The sequence below is a fragment of the Anastrepha obliqua genome, chromosome 2 (assembly GCF_027943255.1).
Source record: "Anastrepha obliqua isolate idAnaObli1 chromosome 2, idAnaObli1_1.0, whole genome shotgun sequence".
NCBI classification, from domain to species: Eukaryota; Metazoa; Arthropoda; class Insecta; order Diptera; family Tephritidae; genus Anastrepha; species Anastrepha obliqua.
The window spans coordinates 27,780,314-27,805,744 of NC_072893.1; the positions used below are offsets into that span (position 1 = coordinate 27,780,314).

The 25,431-nt window shown below is 41.7% G+C and overlaps 1 protein-coding gene across 1 annotated transcript in view; it reads left to right on the forward strand.

Moving 5' to 3' along the window:
- The window catches only part of LOC129238046 (segmentation protein Runt), a 115,369-nt gene that overhangs the window by 44,816 nt on the left and 45,122 nt on the right, over positions 1-25,431 (forward strand). The window contains exon 3 of the mRNA XM_054873087.1: positions 19,651-19,854. Coding sequence (XP_054729062.1) covers positions 19,651-19,854 — 204 coding nt within the window. The remainder of the gene's footprint in view (positions 1-19,650; positions 19,855-25,431) is intronic.

Here is a 25,431-nt window from a genome sequence, read left to right on the forward strand (position 1 = left end):
GCTCAATTTTTTTTCTGGAATGATGGTACAACTGTCCTCTATAGTGTCACAGAGCTTGAGAGGGTTCTCTCAATTAGCTTACTTTTGGCATTTAATTATATCAGTCAACCGCAGGTCTGCTCTGCGAGTTTCACTATAGATAAAAATATCGAACAAAGAATTTGTCTTAAATTTTGTGTTTTCAATGGGATTTCGTGTGCCGAATCTTTGAAAATTTTGCATACAGCCTATGGTGAGTGAGCTTTATCAATAACACGGGTCTACAAGTGGTATAAGGCTTTTTCAGAGGGCCGAGAAGTCGTGGAAGATTTGCCCTGATTTGGATGCCCATCAACGTCTTCAATGGATGAAAACGTCGACAAAGTCAAGGAAATGGCGCTGGGGAACCATCAGTTAAGTTTGAGGGAGGTAGCTCGTGACCTTGGGCGTCTCTCACGAATCAATTTGCTACATTTTACACCATCAACTGGGCATGAGACGCGCGGCTGCTCGACTCGTTCCAAGAGAGTTGAATTTCTTTCAAAAAATTCATCGGAAGAAGGTGGCTGAAGACATGCTTGAACAAGTGAATTCGGGCCCAATTTATCCAGCGCATCCCAACAGGTGAATATGAGTTTGACATGCAAACCAGTCAACAGGTGACTGAATAGCGCTATCCAAATGAGCCGACACCCAAAAAACCACGTCAAAGTCGGTCAAAAGTAAAATAAACGCTACTCCTTTTCTTTGATTCGGGTCTGAGTCATGGTGTTGTGCACACGGAATTCATTCCAAATGGTTACACGGTAAATAAAGAATATTATTTGGAAGTTATGCGACGTTTGAGAGAAAATGTGCGTAGGAAACGGCCCAATTTGTGGAAAGAAAACTCACGGATCTTGCACCATGAAAACGCACCGTCTCACAAGGCTCATATTGTGAACACTTTTTTGACCAAAAACTCGACAAATATCATCGAACAACCACCGTATTCACCGGATTTAGCCCCGTGTGACTTTTTCCTTTTCCCAAAACTTAAATTACCACTCCGCGAATGCCGCTTTGAGTTGATTGAGGCCATTAAGAAGAATTCGCCGACGGAGCTGAAGAAGATCTCGTCAAATGCGTTTAAAAGGTGCTTTGATGACTGGACTAATCATCGTTGACATATGTGTTTTGCTTCGAATGGAGCTAATTTTGAAGGCGACAAAATAAATTTTGATGAATGAACAATTATTTTGAGTTTTATTGAACAATTCCTGGTACTTTTTGAACAGAATATCTACTTTAAATAGCATAGTCAAAATCTGTACTTGTATTTATACTGCAGTTTATTGAGCCAGTTTCGAATCAGCGCAACACTAGTTCCTTGGAGAATGGTACCGATCAGCATTGTCCTTTTGGTTATTTTTTTCCTCAGATGCATTTTTTTTGTGGGTAGTTTTTGTGTTCCTAAGATTGCTACTTTTTGGTGAAACTTCATAAAAATGTCAATCAGTCTGAAATTTGTTCTGCCGTCGTTTGATAGATGGCAGCACACGTTGCTAACACCAACTTCCATCAGGAACGCTCTTTGTCATCAAACACGGGTACTTATTGAAACGCCCTCATACATGAATTGAACTTCGAGTTGCTCCTACATCCACCGTATTCGCCAGATTTGGTACCCAGCGACTACTGGCTGTTCGAAGACCTAAAGAAATGCTCTGCGGTAAGAAATTTCGCTCGAAAGAGAGGTTATCGCTGAAATTGAGGAGAATTTTAGGCAAAATATAAATCGCACAAAAATCTGCAAAATTGGTATTGAAATTTTGGAGTGGCGTGGAATGATTACGTTGTTCTTGATGGAAGTTACATTGATGAATAAAGCTAATTTTGAACAAAAAAACGTGTTTTCTTTGTTACGTTCGGAACTTTTATAATCCATTTTATGCTGAACTTCTCAGATCTAATTACCTTAATTTCGCTCCTCTTACAAGAGGACTTGAAGAGCATAATCGGCACGGCACACTAGACAGGGCTAGTTTATTGGCCCAACTTTCTCCCACGAAGTCCACGGCGACCCTTTTCACCACCTGGACAAAGGAGGTCAAACTGCAACTTAAGGTAAAATTCGATGATACATCCATTCCGACTGTTAACAACCCAAAAATCTTGGGAGTTGCCTTCGATAGTTTGCTCTCCTTCTCAGCGCATACAACTGCAATTGCCACTAAAGTCCAAAACCGCAAAAAGGTCCTCAAATCGTTTGCCGGCAGCACTAGAGGCAAAGAAAAAGAAATGTTGCTATAGAAGGCAATTTAAGGCAATAGGCCGGCCGGTTTTAAACTATGCTGCGCCTCTCTGGTCGCCAGGAACCAATGATTCGCAGTGGATGAAGCTACAGACTTATCAAAACACTGCCATTAGAACTGCGACAGGATGTCTCGTAATGTCCTCTCTTCAACATCTACACGACGAGGCCCATATGCTCCCTGTAAAGGAGCGTAATAAACTGCTCAGCAAGCAGTTCCTGTTAGGGTGTTATCACAGGTCCCAGCCATGCAGACACCTGCTTGAGCCTGAGCCGCCTCCCAGGTACGTCAGGAGGCACCTCCTCAATTACTTGGACGAGATCCAGGACAAAACAGACCGACAATTACTGGAACGGAGAGTATTTAGACAGACGCTAAATGATTCATTGAGAGACACTTCCTCCAGACCCCCGAATGCCGTCATCGGAGTCCAACCAAGGCACCCCGCACGACAGTAACCACCTTCTCACATGCCCATCAAACCCACTCATCTAACACCCCTCTCCCTCTGGACCCAATCTGTTGAAACAGCAAGTTTCCTGGGCTTACCGGTAGTTGAGCTAGACGAAGACGATCGGGAATTGCATTGCACTGACAGGGCAAAGTTACTGCGACAACAACAACAACAACAACATAATTGGCTTCCTGAAAGTCTTGACCTTGATTTTGAGTCACTTATTGAGTCGTTTTATTTGCCAAATAAACCGTCCATTTAATTTTAGTTCTTAAGTTTTTGTTATATATCCCTGTAAATCTAGTCTGGTTTCAACAAAGAAATAAAGTAAGGTCATGAAACGCATGGCAGCGACCAGTTGTATGGGGAACTTGGCTCTCCTATTTACTGCAGGGTAGGTACACTCACTTATCCACTTGCACGTACATACGCCTGTGTTGACACAGGATCATGTTGGTCCAGTTATTGCTTTCACCGTCCGTCCTTGCACACTCGCACACATATTGTTGTTGTATTATTATATTGTGTAACTAACTACAAATATATTTTATGTGTACAACGTCAGTACATATGCTTGTGTGCTTGTCTCTAATCTGGCGCATTATATCCTTGCGCTGCCTTCTTTGCCCCTTTCGATGTGTGCGCTTCCTTGTAGCTGATTGGCGCCTGAGGCTCTTGTGTAAATATGTGCAAATGCATAGCTGCTGTTTGAAAATGCTCGCTTATTAATTACTTGTCTTAGGATATTTGGCTAAGAACAAAGTCGCATTAATTAATTTCAGCTTAAAGGCTGCCATTGTCACAGTGGCTGTGTGTTTTCATTTAAGCCATAAAACATTTTTCAATAAGAAAGTGGCAGCTTGAAACCCACACAAGCAAGTGTAGGTAGGTGTTGGTATGTAGTAAGAAATGTGTGAGGGTAGAGAAATGTTTTAGTTTGAAACCATAAATTATGTGTGCAATATTGTGTTAATATATTTAGTATATATTGCATACTGCAAGGCGCTCAGGCGTCGGAAAAATCAGCAATTGCTTGAGGCGCATCCGCGCTGCTAAAATAATTGAATCAATTGGCGGAGAAGTTTGAAAACGGGTGTGCAAGAAAAATATCGTTGCTTTTATGGCAAAATACCAGCTTTGCGGCGCTGCTTTCAGGGACGTGGGTAAGACAGAAGACTTCTGGGTATGGAGGGCAGTGAACGTTAGCTGCACGACATTTAGTGTAATAAATGTGCTTGCTATGCATCCGCCAACTGTTGTCTGTTGCGCACTCCATGTCCCGCATTTTGGAAAGACTCGCCGAAAGGAGATCCCTAAAGAGAATTCTTCCACATGTACTTGGTTACGAATGTGTATGCATGTGTATGCTTGTACACATTTTCTGGTGTATAGTGTGCGGGTTCATATAGTAATAGGGGGCATTCGTTTGCAAAGCGAAGGGCTGTCACGTTTTTGATTTGAAAATCTACGATTTTTTGTGTTTTGCTTTTGTCTTCGAAAATAGAAGGATTACAATTTTTGAGATTTTTTTTGGGTACTCATTTCCAAAAATTTATAACTCAGGTTGCATTTCAGCTAGAGACTTCTTGTCACGCTGGATAAATCAACCTTTTCCAAATAGTAATAAGGGATCCTTCATGAGGCGCCACTTTCTGTGGTATTAAAATAAAATATGTTAAATTTAAATTTTTTCAGGATTCACTATTTTTATTGAAAAAACCGGCTATTAATAAATAAATTTGAAAAATTACATCATTTAAATGTCCACCATTAGCACCAGATCCACAGTTGAAGTCCACCAAACAGTCGATTTAAGAATACCAAATTGTGGAGGACGTCGATTCCTGTTCAATATTCTCCACAGAACGTCCAAAATAAATCCACGGCAACCCTCTTTACCACCAGGAGATCAAACTACAGCTAAGGGTCAAAGTCGATGACATACCCAGTAAACAATTCGAAAATGTGTGGAGTTACCTTCGAGTCTAGTTCTAGAGTTACTTACTTTGCTCTCCTTTTCTGCGCAAATAACCGCAATTGCTACTCAAGTCCAAAACCGCAAAAAGGTCCTCACAGCGCTAGCCGGCAGTACTTGGGGCAAAGGCAAAGAAATGTTGCTGGGGCCTTTTAAAGCCATTGGCCGGCCGGTATTGAATTATGCTGCGTCTGTCGGGTCGGCTGGAACTAGTGATTCGCAGTGGACGAAGCTTCAGACATGCAAAAATATTGCAATCCGGACAGCCACGGGATGCCTCGTGCTATCCCCCTTACAACACTTACATAATGAGACACTAATGCTCCCGTTTGGAGTCGGCTTAAAAGTGCAACAACATCAGACACCTGCTAGAACCTTAGTCACTTTCCAGGCACGTCACGAAGCGTCTCTTCAACTTTTGCGACGAGATCCAGGATAAAACGAACCTTCAATTACTGGACCGGAGAGTATTTAGACAGACAATAAATGATTCATTGAGAGACACTTACCACGTTCCTAAACTCATAACCTCTGAATGCGGTAATCGGAGTCCAACCACCACCTATTGCAGATGAAAAGCTTCAGCTACCTCGAGATTCTGTATACTCAATTACGTTCTGTATACTATAGCAGAGTAAACACCTACCTATTCAGAATTGACTCGGACATACCAAACATATGTCCAGGATGTGAAGGCGCTCCGCACGATTCTAACCAACTTTTTACATGCCCATCCAACCTGCTAACCTAATACTCCTCTCCCTCTGGACTCAACCCGTTGAAACAGCAAGTTTCCTGGGCCTAGATATAGCTAGATGGGCTAGACAAAGACGATGGGGAATTACACTGCACTGACTGCGTTTAGTAAGCTGCCATAACAACAAAAACAACTGAAGTCCTTTTTATATTCTCGACAGAACCAGTTTCTTTAATTTTTTTTACCAATCTTTGAATGGTCGACTCATTCGGACGATTATTTTTACCAAAAAATCACTAGTTTTGCGATTTTTTTGCTCTTAAAGGTCGACCATTTTCATAATAAGTTTTAATAATTTTAACGCGTTATTCTGTCGGGTCAAATTTTGGACAAATGTCAAAGGATGACATAAAAAAGTACCGTCTAGGAATTTGTCAGTATTGACATCTGACTAATTTTTCAATGAACAAAAAAATGTTTCTGGGGGGACATCCATCCCGGGACTACTTTCTGCATTACTTCAGGAAGCCCCAGAACGGCATCCATAAAAAGGGCCAATTCTTTTCAACCACATCTGGGTCCATCATATTCGTAGCCATTTTCATGCTATATACTCGCCTTCTTGTGTCTCTACGTCAGGTAGTACGTCATTGCGAGTCAAGGACTCAAGTGTATGCGGTTGTCGTCGTCCCGTCAATTTCGGTTAAGCTCCACTGCGCTGCTGCTAATCGTGCCTGGTGCTGCTACTATGGTTTCCTGCTCCTATTCCATATGGCGGAGACGCAGTACGATTTCTGCTGGGAAAGCTCGAGCTGACTCCCACTTCCTGCTGGTTGAACACCTATTTCTCGTGAGGGTGTTTAAGGATATTTGATGCTCCAAAACTCTTTCTAGTGCATCTCTTTTTTCTTTAAAGAAAGTACAAAATTACATATTCCACACTCTCCAATTGTTGGGGCAGTCTGGACAGAAAGTGGTATGCTTGTTCGCTCAGCAACTGCGTGAGATAGTAGTCTACGTCCCCGTGATTTCTTGTAAGCACTCATGGATGTATATGATGAATGAGTTTGTATGTCCAGCGTCCGTTTTAAGGCAGCTCTCAACGCTGCTGCCATCGTCCAATTGTCAACGTCCGTTTTGAGACTATTCGATCCGATGCAGGCCGAGTCCCCTGCGTGCTGAACAGTCGAAGAACGGCTCATTTATTCTGCCAACAGGTTTAAAGTAGGCGTTGTTGTAATGATACAGATTGCATCGTCCGTTACGGTTCTATATGCGCACCCTACTCGCAGCGCGCTTTGCCTGTGTGTTCATGTGACCTCCTGCAAGATACCCTTTTTGGCCGCTGCCCAGGTAGGTACCGCATTCAAGATAATAGAATCAACAACCTTTGACAGTAGGTGCCTTCGATTGCTTTGGGGCTCTCCTATGGTAGGTACAATTCATGTTAAAGCACCATTGGACCTTGCCGCTTTGGAACTGGCATTAATCAAATGCTCTCTGAAACGTATCTTTACGTCAATCCAGACGCCAAGGTATTTGATGCCCTTCTTAGATGTTATTTAGTGATCACCTATTCTAACGGACTTTCGGCTTCCTGCGCTTATCAAAACTGCTTCAGTTTTTTGAGCTGCTAACTCTAATGCCGCTTGATTGAGCCAACGTTGGACTCTTACTGCAGCGTCGTTGAAGTTTTCTTCTAGGTTGTCTAGTTTTTTGTCTACAACAACCAGGGCTATATCATCAGCATAATCCACTAATACAGCACTATCGGGGAACTTTACCTTCAGGACTGCATCGTACATTGTGTTCCATAGGGTTGGTCCCAGGTCTCACCATAGCAATCCTAAAAACTCGCTAAGAGTGAGGGTAATTGCTATTAAAAATCTGGAAATTTTAAAAATTTTGTTCCCTACTTCTTAAAAGTAATGAAAAGAAAAATTCATTTTTTGATATGAATTTTCGAAAGAAAAAAAATTTGAAATTAAAAACCTGGAAATTCTCATAATTTTGTTCTCTATTCTTTAAAATGAACAAAAAATTCTGGAATACATATATAGAATATTTTTTCCACATTTATCAGTTTTCAAAAATTAGTTTTGAACTTAAAAATCTGGAAATTCTCAAAATTTTGTTCCTTATTCTTTCAAATTAAAAAAACAAGTTTTCGAATATAATATATATATATTCTTTTTTCACGGTTATGAATTTTCGAAATCGAATTTTGAAATTAAAAATCTGGAAATTTTAAAAATTTTGTTTTCAAGTCCCTAAAATGAACAAAAAAAAAATCTTGAATAAATATAATTTTTTTTCTAGAGTTGTGAATTTTCGAAAACGAATTTTGAAATTAATAATCCGGAAATTCTCGTAATTTTGTGCTCTATTTTCTAGAATGAAAAAAAGTTCTCGTATATATATAATTTTTTTCCGGTATACCCCCATTGACAAATGTTCAGCAAAACCAAAATAATGTAGAACAATTTCTATTCAAATCAGTCTAGTTTTTTAAAAGAATTCCCCATACATTCCCTGTACATAAATGTGTGGACTTAAACACGAATATGAATTCTTTTTCTGTTTTGGGAATTATAAATTTTCTTTGTTCTTCGTCCTCGGCTATGTTTATGAATTATTTGTCGCCATTTCTTGTTCCTTTTTTGCTCTTTTATTCTTTGTTTATATATTTTTTGCTTTAGCTACCTTTTTGTAGCAGCATTAGCAAACGCGTTCTGCCATATTTCCATGTCTGCCTCATTCATGTCGGCGGGGAATGGTGTAATAATCATAAATCGTAACCCGTTTTTGGTGAATGTGCAACTTTTAGCTTCCGCTTCGTCCAGTTAACGGGTTAAAATGTTTGCATTGAAACGTTTAATGGCAACGAATCTTAAATATGATTTGTGAGTTGGAATATGAGTTGTTTAAAGAGTTTTGGTGGCTAAATCTGGCTAAATCTGGAAGACTTACATTTTATAAATTTAATGAATGTTTGCATGTATGTGAATAACTAGGCACAGTATGCACCGATTTGCACCGAATTTTTGGTATTTTGAAGCTAATATTCCATAGAAATGATGCATATTACATAAATTTCCAAAAACGGATAAGTGTCTGGATACTGGAGACTAGGGATCAAAATCGACCTTATCAAGTTTGTTTACAGAATCCTTAGCAACAGAAGGGTTATGGCGGAGTGCGACGGTGTCTCTCTGTGCCAGCCGATGTGTAGGGACATTCCGCAAGACGGTGTGCTCTTACCATTTCTCTGTCGTCATTGTCGTTGCGAAAAACTGCCACTCATTGTTAGAGAGAAGTTTGTAGATGCTCTGTACGATTTGATGTAGGGATATCTGAACGAAGTTGATAGTTGAGGGGCTATTTGCCGCCTATCGGTGAATCCTCTACAGTCGGAGCTCATCTTATTTACGAGGAAATGTAAAATACCCACAAGGATGATAGATACCAGGTTTGCTCGTTAGATATGGTGAAAAAAGGAGCTGAACTTTGGATTTCACCTCTAAAAATCGTTTCATCATGAAATACCCAGAACTCCCTTCAACTCAACCCTCTGACAAGGTGAAACATTTAAGTCTAATCCTTGGCAGAAAATTTAGGAAAGAATAAGGAAGGCAACATTTACTTGCCTTGAAAATTGAGTTGTATTTTGGCTCTATAAACCATTATAAAGCCAATTCTATTTTATGTCTGATCGAACTCACTGGAGATGATGATAGCGGTGAAGAAGCTGGAGAGATTTCTAAACAGCTCCCATTGGTATCAGTATATGTACATATGTTTTTTTTTTCATAGTTCCTAGATGAAACATAGAGCCTCTTTTTCCATGTTCCTATTCGTGATAATTTTTTCAAGCTGTAGGTCGGCATCAGTTTTTTGGTACTATTGTTAGTTTCTTTGTTTATGTTGGTTTCTGTAATCCGTTATTTTAAGATGAGTAGAGGATTGGCCTTCTGCATCCTATCCTGGATCCGGGGCTGCTGGACTGGTTCTAGGCTGGCATCGCGTAGGGATTTTCTCCCTCGCTTGTAGAAAGGTTATCCCGCCTTTGCTCGGTCGTCAGGGCCTCGTTCGTTTTAAACAGGGGATGCCACGTGAAGGAGAGGTTGACATTTGGGAGAGAGAGGCTATGTATTCGCGTCACCATCCTTATTTGCTCGTCTCGAATATTGGATGATGAGCTTCCCATTGGAATCAGTGAGGCGCTCGAACTATTTCTACTCTAGCGCTTAATTCAATGTTAAGTGTGGTATCTGTAGGCATCGCAGGCAAAACTGGCGCAATCAGACTGAGAGGGTCGGGCGTCAGGCTTGACCTCACTTACGGACACTCAGGTATACTTGGAAACTTTGGTTTCATCTCCCTGGCGACTGATCAATGTACATCCCCGCTTAGTCCAAGTGGAACAATCCCCGCTCACATTCTTTCAAGAAGGAGCGGGGTGCAGCATTTGAAGACAGGACCTGGTGAACCTGCTCATGGATGGCTCGAAGTTCGATAGAAAGCATATTCTGAGTATTCGAGTGTATTCGGAGGATTATTCTGCGAGAAGCTCCCCATTGGACTTCAGGTTACCAGACCACTGCAGTGTTTTTCAAGCAAAGGTAGCCCAGGCAGAAGCTCTGGGCTCGATAATGGTGCACTCGAAACTGATTGGGGTATGCCTGACGTCATTTTCGAACCCAACCGAATTCTTTGATATCAGGCTCATCTGGATATCTGGTCACAGCGACATTGCAGGAAACTTATTTGGCTAGGCAGGGGACCTGTGAGATTGTTTCCCCGCGAAATGATTCCATTGACTCCCTGCGGCCTAATCCTGGCAAGTATGCAAACTTCTAAGGTTGCGAAGTATTTCTGGTACGTGCAAATCGGAGGCACTCGACAGTTATTCTGAGGTTAACAATATCGCAGCTTTCGAATTTTGCGGGTGCACTTATAGACCATTGTCTATGCGGTATGAATACTGTGAAACTCGGCATTACTTCGAGTGCTTTTTGGGTCAGCTGTATTGAGGATTGGCGGCTGCCGTGGCCGAATAGGTTGCTGCGTGACTACATTCGGCAGTGTGTAGTTCGAATTTACTAGTGTGAAATAACTAAATGATAGAACAAGTTTTTTTCTAATAGCGGTCACTTCTACCTTAAAAAAGCTCCTCATAAAAAAACCATTTCCCGTTCGGAGCAGGTTTAAAACTGTAAAACTTCCATATATGGAAAAACATCAAGAAGCACCGCACAAACAGGAGGAAGAGCTCGACGAAACACCTAATAAAAATGTACCCGCCGATTATTTTTTTTTTTTTTTTTGAAGATGAGGTGGAATCATCTCAGCACTTTCCCCTTAGCTGCCCTATTTTCACAGGGCTAAAATTTAACTACCTTAGCTCTCATTTCTTTGCTACCCTTGATGATATTACAGACCTTGATATTAACGAACGATGAGCTTTATCAACAACATGACACCGTAGCACCGTAACTCAGCCATCATTCGGTTGTCATCCACAAATACAAACTGAACCAATCAACTCCAATTTTCCGGTCGCTTCATCTTAGAAACAACAAGTGAGTCAAAGTTCTTCTCGATTTGATTTTCCTACGCCGAGAATGCTTTTCTCTTCCTTTGCCACGACCAGCAGGCAGCCCATTGACTACTTTCCGAGCTGATGCCTTTGCATGCGCGTGCATTCATACCACTGGGCTCGAGTCACAAGCGCTGCATCTTTATTTGTGGCACTATGCCCATCGTTTCATTGTTTTTGAAATTCGCTACCACCAACAGGCAATATTCCATAAATCATATGTAGAATCTTTTTTTCTAACCTTCAAAGTGCCGCCTGGTAGGATGCTGCTATCAGCCGAGCTTCTGTGTCATACTATGATAAGGGTTTGATAAAGGACTTTCGATAAAGGACTTTTGAAGTGTGGTATTTGCCCGTCTAGAGAGACTTTCCTCTCAAAAGTTTATTTAGCACTATTTGCGGAGCTCATTTTTTCTGATGCCTTTTTTTTATTGCAAATTAGCACGGAAGAGAAAAACTCGTTCGTTTTGGATCGCTGCTGCAGGTTGAGGTATGCCAGTCTATTCCACGATAACCAAATGCCCGAAATAATTTGAAATTTGAAATATGAAATTTTTTATGATTTAAAAAAAGTTCGTTTTACTAAAAGTTGTATTTCGCTATAAATTCACAGTCTTACGCCACTTAAAAAATCCTCCTTATTATTATAAATGGAATTTCATGGACATTAACTGCGTTAATTTTGTATTTTTCGATACAAGCCTCTTAAGGATTTACTCATAGAAATGCTAAATTTTTGATTTGGTTGCTCTTCCTGCATTCCCCGTTACTGCGCCACCCATTCGTGTGGCGCTCACTCGCTTTGTGGCCACTCGCTCATTCCAAGCCAACGACAACAAATGAGTTGGTGTGACTGCCTGTCAAAACTGTCAAATACAATGGCAGGCGTCAAGCGTAGGAGTACAGCTCCAATAACAACAACAACAACAACAGCAAAAGAAGGTTGTCAACAGCAACGCTACTAAATTTGAACTCTTCGTCAACGACCTGTGCCATGAGAAAATTATTTTTGAGTTATGGTGCCGCAGCATGCAACAACACGAGTATTATGATGAGGAGGCAAGGTCGAGCGACGCATTCGGTTACTTAGCTGGCTTTGCTGATTTCAAAGTGTTGAAAATTTGAAACTGCTTTGTGTTACGCGTAGCAACTTTTTACCAGCTCGTTTTTCCATTTCAGCTTACCGGCGACAGCCGATGGGCGAAAGGAGATGGGGCACAGTCGCTCAGCAGCACTCACCAAAAAGCTAACTTTCTTCGATGCTACTGTTCGTATTTGTATATTTAATGTGTCATTTTGTTGTCAGCCTCAGACTTGTTTAATGTCAAATTACATGAGCTACCCACTAAAATAAACAACAACAGCAGCAATAAGAAGAAGAATACCTCAGTGGCTGCTGCGAAATCAAGTTGGTGAGAAAAACAATGCGTTGCAAATTGCCTGCCAAGTATCAGCCCTTCCTCGCACCATCTTGCCTATGGGATAACTAGAAGAGAAAAGAAGAGGAAGGGGGCTGCTAGCACTCCAATGCGGGCAACATTCATTTTCATTTTAGCAAAAGCTTCGCGTTCATCGCCAACGTTTAAACTTTGTTTTAAAAGTCTTAAATGGAAATAATTATTTTTGTTTTTGTTGATGCCAAAGCATTGTTGTTGTTGTGGTTGTTGTTGTTGTTGCGGCTGTTACCATTTTACTGTTGTTGGCACTTTAATTGTTGTTGTCGCCTTAGCAAAGTGGTGATAATTTGCGCTTTGTTGAAACGAATGTCTGCGAATCCGAGTGGGTTGAGGCGCGCCATCTACGAGTATTTCTATGCCATTCTTCACTGGTTTATCTGTATGTACTCGCATTACATTTACTGCTGTATGTTCGTCCAAATTCACATAGCTTTTACGCATTTTGCTACTTTTCTTCTTCCTTCATCTGCCTTATCTGCCTGCTCCTTCTACAGGATGTAGATTTTCAGTCTTATTAGCGAAAGTTCTTTGCCGCCTTTTGGGCGCTGTGGCCAGCTTGTTGCTCATTTACCTCGCAAGCATTCATTTGTGTGACTTCTTTTCCGTACCTTGTTTACGCTTTAATGTCTCGGCTTAAAGATGGCGTCAGATTTATTTGTCGTAGTGCTTGTCAAAGCATCCCAACATATCGTCTCTTTGCTTCTCCTTCCTCCACTACGTCCACGTCGCTTGTTACCAACTCCTTGGCGTCGACAGTTATCTTTAGTGTTGCATAATTAAAAAAGTTTCATTTCATTTAAATTTTGGTGTTGTTCTTGTCGGTCGGTTTCTTGCTTCGTTTATGTTCATTTGTTCTACGCTGGTGGTTCTGTGTTTCTTTGTTCAGTTACTTCGGTGTCTGTTTGGTCTCCTTGTCTTTGGTCAATGTCGCGCTTAATGTGTGTACTTTAGGGTTCGTTTAATTTAATATTATTACTTCAGAGAAACTCGTCAAATGTGGTTGGGAAGCTGCTGAAATTCTGCTTGAGAGTAACGTGCTAAGCTACGAGATTTTGTAGTATTTACTACTTTTGGATGAAGGCTTATTTGTCCTACATTGTTGTATGTCTCGGTCACGGGTAGAATGAGAACTAGTGGCATTGTAGTCCCCCATTGAAGAGGCGACTCTTTACATTTTTAAACAAGCAGCAGTAGACGTGAAATAGTCGCAGTTATGATTAACTGACTGAAGTTTCCTTGATAGGAAGTTTCGCACTTGAATGCTTAGGCAGATCTCTGGATTGAAAAAGTGCTGGATTTCCGACCCTGATAGCAAGGTTTTGAACTGTAATTCCAAGCAAGATCCCCGGATTGAAAAAGGTGTATGATTTTGAAGAAAAACGACTACCACCTCCTCATTCCAGATGCGCACAGTAGTACACACAAAGTCCAGAGATGGATAGCGAACAGCATCCATCTTTAGTTCCAATTTTTCATTTATCACCTCAATCGACCCAAAATGCTTTTCGCGAAGCTATAACCTCAAACTTGGTAATAGGAAAATGGCAAACAGAACACAGAGCTTGGGAAATTCTAATGAAGTTTTTGGTCACATATTCGCGCGCTATACCTCTGAGATGTATAGGGTGATTCAAGGATGATGCAGATTTTTTGAAGAAATTATTTGCCATATGATAATTTGTTTATTTCCTTTTTCAGACAATTGATACCACAAGCTCTAGCAAACTTAGTCATGAAGCGCTACTCAGTTGAACAAGAAACCCCTGTCGAGCATTGCGTAATGAACTTTAACTTAATGAACCGAGTTTGACAAAGCGCGCCAGTCGTTTCTTTCTCGTGCTAACCCGCGCCAGTTGGACACACCATGTGAAGCCAATTCTTTCTTCACTTGATCTTTCCTACGCAGAGGAGGCCTTCCTGTTCTCTGCTGCCACCAGCTGGTAGCGCATCGAATACTTTCAGAGCCGGAGCTCGCTGCTCTATGTCTATGTCGCTGTAAAGCTCATACAGCTCATCGTTCCATCGCCTGCGATATTCGCCGTTGCCAACGTGCAAAGGTCCAAAAATCTTGCACAGAATCTTTCTTTCAAATACTCCAAGCGTCGCTTCATCGGATGTTGTCATCGTCCACGCTTCTGCCCCATACGTTAGGGCGGGCATGATGAGAGTCTTGTAGAGTGTTAGCTTTGTTCGTCGAGAGAGGACTTTACTACACATTTAACTGCTTAGTCCAAAGCAGCACTTGTTGGCAAGAGAGTTAACTCTACGTAGAATAAACTTAAAGGAAGAAAAACCATCTACAGCCATCCAGTGCTGTTGATGTGATGGAGGACAGAAAATGCATCTAGGCTGAAGAATTATCTCAGGCTATCCTCGAAAGGCACACTAAGAAATCTCAAGCACTTAGCCACCAGATCCGGACTTTTGCAAAGGAAGTGTTTAACAGTATCTTTCTCTGCCGGATACCCACAACTGCTGCAATGGGAGTTTGTAAGGAAGTCCAAACTTCTCCGCATGAGATCCGATCACCCAGTGGCTGGTCACCAGTGCTGTGAGTTTGAAAATTGATTGGCGAGCGATCCACAGCAATTTAAGCGCCGAGCTTATGTTGTACTGTGGCCAAAGGGTTTCTGCGATAGCACACGATAAGATAGAACACCATATGTCTTTCGATAGCTCAGATGTGGACAACAGAAGCTGGTTCGGCCGAACCTTTCCCAGATAAGAGAAATGTTTCCTACACATTCGAGACCTTTGATTTTCTCCTTGCAGGAGTTGACCAGAAGTGAGCTCCAACATAGCGACGACTGGGCCTTGATAGCAGCTTGACTATCGGAAAAGATATTTATGTCTTCCTCGAAACAGCGATCCTTATGCATTTGGCACGACTGCAGGATCGAGAAAGCCTCTACTTGAAAACACTACTAGTTTTTGGCAGTTTAAAGCATACTGAAATATTGGCTGATTTAGAGAAAACCCCCCGCTCCCATTCCAGATTCCAGCTTTAATCCGTCGGTGAAAAGAGAGGTAGAGGTGCCCGTGCAGACTTTTTCCTGTTACCAATCCAGCCTGCTTGGAAAGCTAGCCCTAGTACAACCTTCAAAACCCTGTTTGCGGAGGGAGAGATCTGTACGAAGTGCAGAGAAAGAGGGAGAAATGTGCTGGCAATGGTTTTATTGCGAAGAAAATTCCCAAGAAATATAATCTCACCAAAAAAGAGGTCAAATGGCTGCAAAGATCTGCGATTTGCCACCTTTGGACTTTTTTTGTCCGAGAGATCTTGAAAACTGTAGTCTCATCCATTAGGCATGAGCGGATTCCATAGCTGAAGAACGAAATCATTCATCTTAAAAATGATATACAGCCCGAACAATGTGAAAATTTTTCATATGCGCGTCTTGTGTTGGCAAAGGAAACGTGGTGTAGCAATTTTTTTTATTAAAATATGCAGTCTCCGGGGTCTGGCGATCTTCCTCAAACATTTCGGTACGTTTACATAAAGCTCCTTATTTACAGTTTGGCTCGGGAAGGAGTTCGGAGTGCATCACATGACCACAATCAAAAAAATTGATCTCAGATTGCCACTCTTGTTGATTTTCTCAATTGTTACTCGTCTGAGAAGAGCCATTGAGAAGATTATTGACTGGTTTCGATATAATATTCATAGACCCGTGTCTCGTCAGCGGCCCAAAAAATTCTTTAGAAACAGCTATGCGATGCTGCAGTCGCAGACCGTAACGAGGTAAAATATCAACCACAGTGCGGCCTGTTTTGAACTCTTTGTAGAGCTCCTTGGCTGATGCTTTCGACATTTTCGAGTCTGTGGAAGCTACCATTAACTGGAGCTGTTTTTTTAGAAATACAAAACTTTAGACAAGTTTTTTGGTCAATTAATTTCGGCATAGCGAACGATGACTAGAACAAAATGGCCTTGGCAAAATCGCAAGCTCGTTGAGTTTAAATGGGGAATTCTGGTTATTTTACGAGGTTGTAACTTACCTGCCTCGCGACATTAGTATATCAGATTTTATCCACACACCCCTATATTCTGTATATTGGTTCATCCGTCTTTCATTGAATCAGATTGCTATCTCGTCTTCCTCTCTTGCGAAGAAACCAAAAATTTAGCAATGCGTCTTGTTTTTCTACTAGCGTGCGACCCTCAGCAGGCATCGACAAGCCGCCTTGTGCAGTTTTCCTCAGAAATACCATTTTACTTTCGAAGGCTGCAGAAAATATTCCTTTCAAGTAAGATAAGCTCTGCCATAAATGTGGTTCACGTTATTCTATCTCTACTTAAAGTGGAACCAAGTTAAAGGAGGTTGGCCTCTGGAAGCGATCTCTCAAGGAATGTGGTAGCGTTTTTGAGTAGTTAACACCGAATTTCTCTAAACTTCGGACAGATCTCTCTATTTGCAAACTGGAGTATGAGGGTCGTGTCAGGGCAATCTTTCCAAGTAGGCAGGATTGGAACGAGGGGAAAATCTGTACCTAGACTTGCACCTCTCTCTTTTCTGACGGCTCCAAAATGGAATCTGGAGTTGGAGCAGGGGTTTTCTCTAAATCAGCCAATTTACTTATATCCTTAAAACTGCCGAATACTGCTAATGTTTTTCGCGCAAAAGTCTTTGGGATCTTGCAGAATGCTTGGGGAACGTGGAAGCGAGGGAGATGTGAACATTTCCGATAGTCAAGCCACGATTAAGGCTCTCTCGATGCCATGGTGCAGATCCAAACAAGTCAACTCCTATAAGATGGAGATCAAATCTCTTGGGTCTGCAGGTAATATTTCTCTGATCTGGGTTCCAGGACAAAGGAACACAGAAGGACGTGAAATTGCTGATTAAATTGCCAGAAACGGATCGATTGAGTTGGTTTCAGAGGTCTCGCATCCAGTTATCGGCATCCCCTTGTTAGTTGTTAAAGGGAAATAGCACAACTTATTTCTTAGGAAAGCACAGATCAGATGGAGCTTCATTTCTTTGTGTGGTATTTCGAATACCTTCGGGCCTAGTATAAAAAACGCAAGAGTCCCGACTCCTTACCATTCAATTTTCAAACTTGTAGTTGTGTTTTACCGGTCATTGGACAATTGGTATTTCGTGTGGTATTTCGAAAATCTGCTGCGCTTTTCGGTCAATGGACGCTTGACAGTCACGCAGAAAAGATGGGTTTAACATTTGATTCAGATCGCAGAAGCTCTGGGGACCTCTCAGAGAAAGAGGGTATTGAGCATTCTCTCTGTAAATATCCGGGTTTGGTAGCTGAACGATTAAAGTCACTGGGTGCTCCTTTCTTCGACAGCCTGAGGCAGTGCTCCAACCTAAATCCCATCAACCTTCTCCGATACATCAACAGCTCTGGTTGGCTGTAGATATTTTTTGCCTGTGGGAGATCTCAAAATGGTATCAAAACGGCGCTTTAGTTCTACTTGGGCAGTGCCAGTCTGGTACTTCAACTATTTCACCCACCTACCCAAGATAACCCATAGCTTCGCACAATAAATCGGAGAAGAGGTTCGGCTTAAATATCTGTCAGGAGTACCCTTCACTTTCACTACATCTATCACACATACACAGTCTTGAATTCATAAGAGTAAGAAAATGCTGTGAATAGGTAATTCTAAAGAAGCAGTAAATTCAGTTTTCTGCTCAGTTAATCAGAGCTCTAACCATACGCAGCAAGAACATGAACTCTCTCCGTTTTAGATGGCGGCTTGCATAAATGACAAGCCATCCAGACATATCGAATTTTGAAGCGAAACAATATGTGAGTCAAATTCCCACAACGCGCCCAGAAAATCACCGCATGGGAAGTGCTGAGGGGACGGTAGTTATGAAGGCGGGTGGCAACGAGCTGGATGGATGAAGTACAGTTTATGAATTTTTCAGATTCATATCTGTGAGGGTAATAACACAACGAGATTCTTGTGGACTCTTAAGGGGTGGAGTCATAAGTTCAAATGCAACTGTCTTAAATCTATAGCCGTGCAAATGTTTTCGGATAAGTATGTATGTATGTGTGTGTGGCTTTGTAATATGCGGAGCAGCCTTTGTGTGAGTGCTTCTGCATTGTTGCGCGTGAATATTCGTAAGTTGGTGTGCGTGTGAGCTCGGCTGTGAATTCCTTAGTCACACTTCAGCATTTCCGGCATTGCAATTGGAGTCGCAATGTGGAGTTGTTGATGGCGTGCGGCAATAAAACTGTGTGTGTGTGTAACATACAATACGATTTGCGCTAGTGTTAGTGTGTGCGCGCGCCACAAATTGCCACAAATAAAAGGGAAATCAGCGGAATTTTGGAACATTTGAAAATTTTATGTCTTCATTTTCGGTTGCAAAAATTTCAGAATTTTATATGAGTAGCAGTAGGAGGACTCACGATGGACGACGAACGGTAAATGGGCGGCATGATTGCCTGATTGCATGGTAGCCACATTGTCCTTTTTGCAATTTCAGTTTCCATATCCAATTCCATTTCAATGTGGCGGCAGTCGATATGTTTGTACGAGAATGCTTAGGTGGGATGGGTGCGCGAACTTGTTGGGAGATAGAGGGGGATGGTTTGCGAATATTTCGCGTTTTATGTTGGGGTTAATTTAATGATTTTGCAAGTTCATTGCGCGCAACAAAATGCTGCAAGCGCCGAGTTAGCACAGTTGCTGTTATTAGCTGTGTGCTGCGTTGCTTAGTGAAATTTCCAGCGTAGGCGGAGAGATGCAGATAGAAAATCCATAAATTCATAAAATAATTGCGTTGCGCCATGCACATGAATGCGTTATGATACCTCCCGCGCGTGCGAGTACGTTTTGCACACTCATCGCAACTTGCAACAAATGCAGCTCTTTGTCTGCGCTGTGCCCGTGCGCCTTACTTAGCATACAACTGATACTGAATTTGTGTGCATGAAAAACCGTAATAAATGCGGCGCATAGTAAAATTTCGAATTTCAGTTGGAAAAAGACTAAAGCTGGCAGTAGGTGGCTGGGGAGGGGTGGCGTAGCGGCATGCGGTTATATAATTTATGACGGCATTAGATGGTTATTTCATGTGCTGTAAATTTTAACACTTGCAGTTTTAGAAATATGTAATTTTTGGCATAATTTATGAAACATTATACGCGCTTTTAATTAATTAGTTTGATTTCCTTGTGCATTGTTTGTTTGTGTGTTTGCCTAATCTATTCTCCCTTCCAGGCAAAAGCTTCACGCTGAGCATTGTGATATCTACCAACCCCATACAGATCGCCACCTACAATAAGGCGATCAAGGTGACTGTGGACGGACCGCGCGAACCGCGTTCCAAGGTGCGACATCAAGGCTTTCATCCGTTTGCCTTCGGACCGCAGCGTTTCGGACCTGGTGACCCTCTGATGGGTGGACTGCCATTCAAATTTCCAGGTAATTGTGGAAGAGACTGAATTTGTAATTTTTTATTGAAATGTATGGAAGATCGAAATTTTAGGTAAATTGCCTTTAAATGAAGTGGGGTTTAAGGGAAGAGTTTTAGTACTTGTCTTGCGGCCATCAAATCAATGAATGCGACTATACTAAGCTCGAAGGTTGCACAGGAATGCCGGGCAGCCCTAAATGATATTAGCGTCGTATTCAAGGTCAGCCTTATTTGGGTTCCGGGGCACAGGTATTTTGAGGTAAACTGTAAAGCTGATGAACTAGCCAGAAAAGGTACTGCTCTTCAACTACAGAGTAGCCAATGTTCGACGGACCCATCTAACAACCGTGTATCTTTTGACAGAGATGTCAGATCGCTTAATGATATTCCGCGTTGGAAGCGTCAGACCAAGCAGATTTTTACCATGGAACAGCACACGCCACGCAAGCGCTCCCAAATTGCTGAAATTTACATTTAACAAAAGAAGTCAATTGTGAAAACTCAACGTGCGTATAAAAAATTAAATAATGTGAGAAGTGTGCCTTCTAAGAACACCATTAAACGTTTGTACGAAAGGTTTTCGACTGGTGATCCTCTTTCTAATCCAAAGAGGCCAAATAAAAACCGACCAAGGCGTCGCCAAGGACATTCCAAAATCGCCGTTCTCTGCAGTTGGGCTTTGCTCGGACCACTTTACAACGAATTATCGCATTGACGCAAAGATTGTTGCCTGCGGACAAGCCTCGTCGATTGGAATGGGCCCCAAAAAAAACATGCGTCCGTCGAATATGGGCAACCCTGTACTCAGGGATGAAAGTACCATTGGGATACCTATGGCCACGAGTAAGCTAATAATCAAAAACAAAATTATCCAAGAGGCCAATAGGTCATGGGAAGATGAAGATGAAGATACTTGTGTAACAGCTAGGCTACTATGACCGTAAATAAACAAGAAAAGGACAAAGGAATTGCTTAGTCTCTCAAGAGAAGATATTTCGAAGGTCGTGGCTTGTTTAATCGGTCATTGGCTATTTGACAGGCATTCCTCAAGACTAGGAGTTTTCTCCCATGAATATTACAGATGTTGTAAAGATGAGAAAGAGAAAGAAACAGTTGAGCACTTCCTTTGCAATGGCTTAGCTAAAATCAGAGCAGGTTGTCTAGGTGAATACTTTTCTAATTCTCTTACAGAGCTGTCTGGCGTGGGGTTGGGATCAATTCTACGTTTCAGAAGAGCCACAAAATGGTTCCAAGAAGGAAGGTAAATGAGGTTCCCGTGCAGCACAGTGGTATCTCAATGGACCTGTAAGGTCTAAGTGAGTTGGTCGTGCAGACCGACTACCACCATAACCTAACCTAACCTTTACTTGTCTTGAGTATCAATGAGAATATTTAGTCTGTGTAAAGCTTTACCACGTAATCAATTGAGGCTTTTTCGCGGAAATAGGATATGCGTTTGGATTATGGGAATTACTAGGTTGTTCAATCAGTTTTCCGGTTCGCCAAGAAAAACACAATTCTATGGTTTGAAATACACTTTTTATCCTTCAGTATAGATTCCCTGAACATCACTTCACTTCTTCCAACGAGATTTTAATTTACGAATTCCATCCCTGAAGTGACAATCCGGCTGAGCTGCAAAATACGCTTTCACAGCTGTTATGACCTCATCTTTTGATTGAAAATTCTTTTTACGCACAATTTTTTAAGGTATGGAAACAGATGGATGTCGCTAGGGGCCAAATATGGGGAATACTTCATGGTTGGTGAATGCCCCAACAACTCGAACCTTAAGTCATATATTTTAGCCAAGGTCAACACGCTCGGTGGTTGGTGCATCGTCCAGATGGAAAATAATTTTTTTCTTTTGCAAAGCTCGGTTCTTTTTCTCGAATTTTTCCAGTAAGTTGGTCTAAAAGGTCTCAATAATATTAAGTATTTATAGTTTTACTAATTTGCACGTATTATCTTTCATGGCGAATGTAGCTACCGCTATATTTTAGTTCAAACTTCAAGCTTCGCTTCTTCTTCTTCTCCTCCTTCTTGATTGGCGCGACAGCCATTTAAGCGTTTTGGGCCGAGTTTAATAAAGTACCTGGTTCCTTTCTCAAGCTAACGGGCGCCATGTGGACACATCAAGTGAAGCGACGTCCTTCTCTAGCTGATCTTTCCGACAGAGATGAGGCCTTTCTCTTCCTCTGCTATCCATTCGGACGATATGACCCAGCCAACGTTGTCGTTGGATCTTTATTCGCTGCGCAATGTCTATGTCGTTTGTGAAAAGAGAGATAGATTTCTGGGAGGTTAGTACTTCGAAATCTTAGTCTTGTATGCCCCCTGCTTATCACAATAACTGATCCAGGCCCAGTTCTTTGGTTAAACTCAGCACAGAGCTGAATTGGACTGAGTGTATTTCTTCTCGCTGAAGTTGGCCAAGATGTCTCAACCGTCTCCGCTTTTTAGCGCTGCATTGAAGAAGAAGGTACATTGGAGTCTCCTGGGAATGGTCGCAAAAGTGATAAGAATCAGCGGATCATATCTCGATCATGTGTAGATGACTACGCAGTCTGCAGAGGCCTGTGATCATGACCGTGAGCTTTGAGGAGGGTTATGAGTCTTTTAAATCTCTTTTAGTTGTACCCTGCCAATGAGGATTTTGCAAACCTCTCTTCCAAGCTCATCAAGTACGTCTGGATTTTGCATCACGACAACGCATCGGCACCTTCTTCGTTCATTGTAATAGAGTTTTTGTGCACAAAGGCTCTCCAACGCTGTCGCACCCAGCCCATTTTCCAGATATCGTCCTCTGCAAATGTTTCTTATTTCCCGAGGAAAAGTCTAATTTAAGGCTGACATATCAAGGTGTCGATCAAGGCGATCAAGGCGATCAAGGTGGAGATCAAGAAAGATGTAGGCATGGTGTTGTACGGGTTATCTTGGTGGGATTACAAAGAGGAAGAGGGTAAACGGATACTATTGTAAGGTCAATAATAAGATTTTATTCTTAATTTAAATTAAAAAACTTGTGCGAGCGTTATATTTGAGAGAATGAGAAGTAGCGGCCAAAAGCGGTAGCCTTTTGTCGGAAAATACCCTAGTAATTCCGGTACACAGGAACGGCTGTGATTGAAATGGGTTATCAATACTTATCCAGAATTGACCCATCAATACTCAACGTATGTCCGGCGTGTGAAGGCAACCTGTAAGATACTAATTGCTCCTTCACAAGTCCACTTATACCCACTCTTCCAACGCAGAACAAGCGAAAACTTTTAATGGACACGACGAACTCGATTCTTTTATACGGATGCGAAATATGGGCAGATTCGCTAAGGGTGCAACGCCGGCGGAAAACTCTGGCGAATGGGAAAAGTGAGCCTACCAAACTGCCTATATGGAATACTGAGTATGACGATGCGGAGCACACCTTCATTAAATGCGAGAGGTGGAACATAGAGAGAATAGCTCTGCAACGAGCTATTGGTGTATTTGCACCGGAAGAAATAATCGAGAAAATGTTCATAGACGGAGAAAACTGGCATGCCGTCGCAAATTTCGTGGAGGATATTATCCGAAAAAAGAAGCGTGAAATGGAAACTTATGCTGAAGAGCATTGAGCATAAGTTTCTCAAAACAGGCGTGGAGGAAGGGTGAGTAACTAAGTGTTCTTCTTAGGACGTCGTCTTGGCGCTCTACTCCCAATGCGGAAGTAGTCCGGGGTGGAGCGAAAAATCCAAGAGACAAGGAGGAATATTTTTAGTGGAATTACCATACACGCGTATTAGCGACGATTACTATCACCGCTAAAAAAAAGCCCACTCTTCTAACACTACTTTTCCTACGGTACCACCGTTGTCGAAACAGCCTGCTTCCTGGCTCTATCGTTAGATGAGATAAGCGACGACGACTGATGACTTTACTGCACTGGGAAGGGTTTGGTGAACTACTACAATATCAAAAACGTGGTGCCATTTCGTTTTATTCACCTGAGGACTTTTTAAAAGTTTCTAAGTTAGGATACCGTTTTATAAAACAGCGAGTTTCTGTTGTAAGTAAATCTTTGCTAAATTTTCTTATTCACTCCATTCCACCATAAATTTTGCTTCGGCTTTCGCTTTCACTGCGGAAGAATCAGAGAGTGAATTTCACATGCCAACCATTAGTCGATTATCTCCTTTCATTGTTGTCTTGTCAAGGATTTGTTGCTGCCGGCAGCTACGGAGCATTGTACTTGCTGTTGTTGTTATCGATGAAGGTATACTTGTTGATTTTCAACGCTTAAGGGATTCTACGCACAACCCCATATATTTTGTGTTGTTAGCGAGCTTTTCCACACATTATGCGGATAATATTAAAAGCAGCTTATTTGCTTACCTGCATATCGAACGTCCGCTGCTGGAACGAGCGACGCTTCGCAACTTGCTGACAAAACATTCAGGCTCGAATGTTAACTGAAAAATTGCTCAAGGCGTTAGCGCGTCACAAAGTATTAAATTACCATAAAATAAGCAAACAAAGTCGGCTACTAAGTGAATCATTAAAAATCATTTCATTCATCTGAGGCAGATTTTGTGCGGATCTATAATTGAAATTCGCCTTTAGGGGAGCCTGTTGTGAAAGTTAATCTGTATTGAGTGCATCGAGGAGGGAACTGTTTTCGTAATAAAGCCAAAACCAGCAAAATAAATGATAAAAAGAAGAAAACAACAACTTTGTAAATCTGTTTAGTAAGGAAAAGTTCGATATTATACTTCTATACATATATCCATACTTTGATTTAATTGGCGCTTACACCCTTTTAGGGCATTTGGTCGAGCTCCCCCCCTTCCTATTTGTGGTGTGCGTCTAGCTGTTGTTCCACAATTGGCGGGAAGATTGGTTTTTTATGAAGATGGTTTTTTTTATGGGGAATTTTTATCCTGGCAGTTAAGAGACACATATTCCAATGTACTTAGCAACACTTTCCAATTTCGATTAGGAAATGGTTCCCGAAATAGCAAGTAAGAAAATTTAGAGGAGTTTGAGAGCGCAGACATGCAATAAAAGGACAAACATCTTGACTGGCATTAAGAAACCATTTCCATCCGTATGCAACAAGCCCGCCGAATAACAAACAAATGGTGCACCGACAAAGCGCCCCATCTGGCAACCCTGTATCTTTTGACAGAGACGTCAGATCGCTTAATGACATAACGCGTTGGAAGCGTCAGTCCAAGCAGATTTTTACCATGGAACAGTACATGCCACGCGACCGCTCCCAAATTGTTGAAATTTACATTCAACAAAAGAAGTCAGAAGAAGAAGAAGAAGAAAGAGCGTTATCGCGATATGATTACCACTTTTGTGATGCCAATTATTCATCGAAAGCGTATGAGGCAGTTCTGGTTTCAACAAGACGGCGGTCCACCACACACCGCTCGCACTCCAATCGATTTTTTTAAGACATTGTTTCCTCGTCATTTGATGTCTAAAAATGGCGATTTTGACCGGCCACCGCGTTCGCCCGATTTAGCGCCACCTGACTTCTTCTTGTGGGGATATTTAAAGCCACAAGACCATTTTTGCCTACAGGAGGATTTTGACTG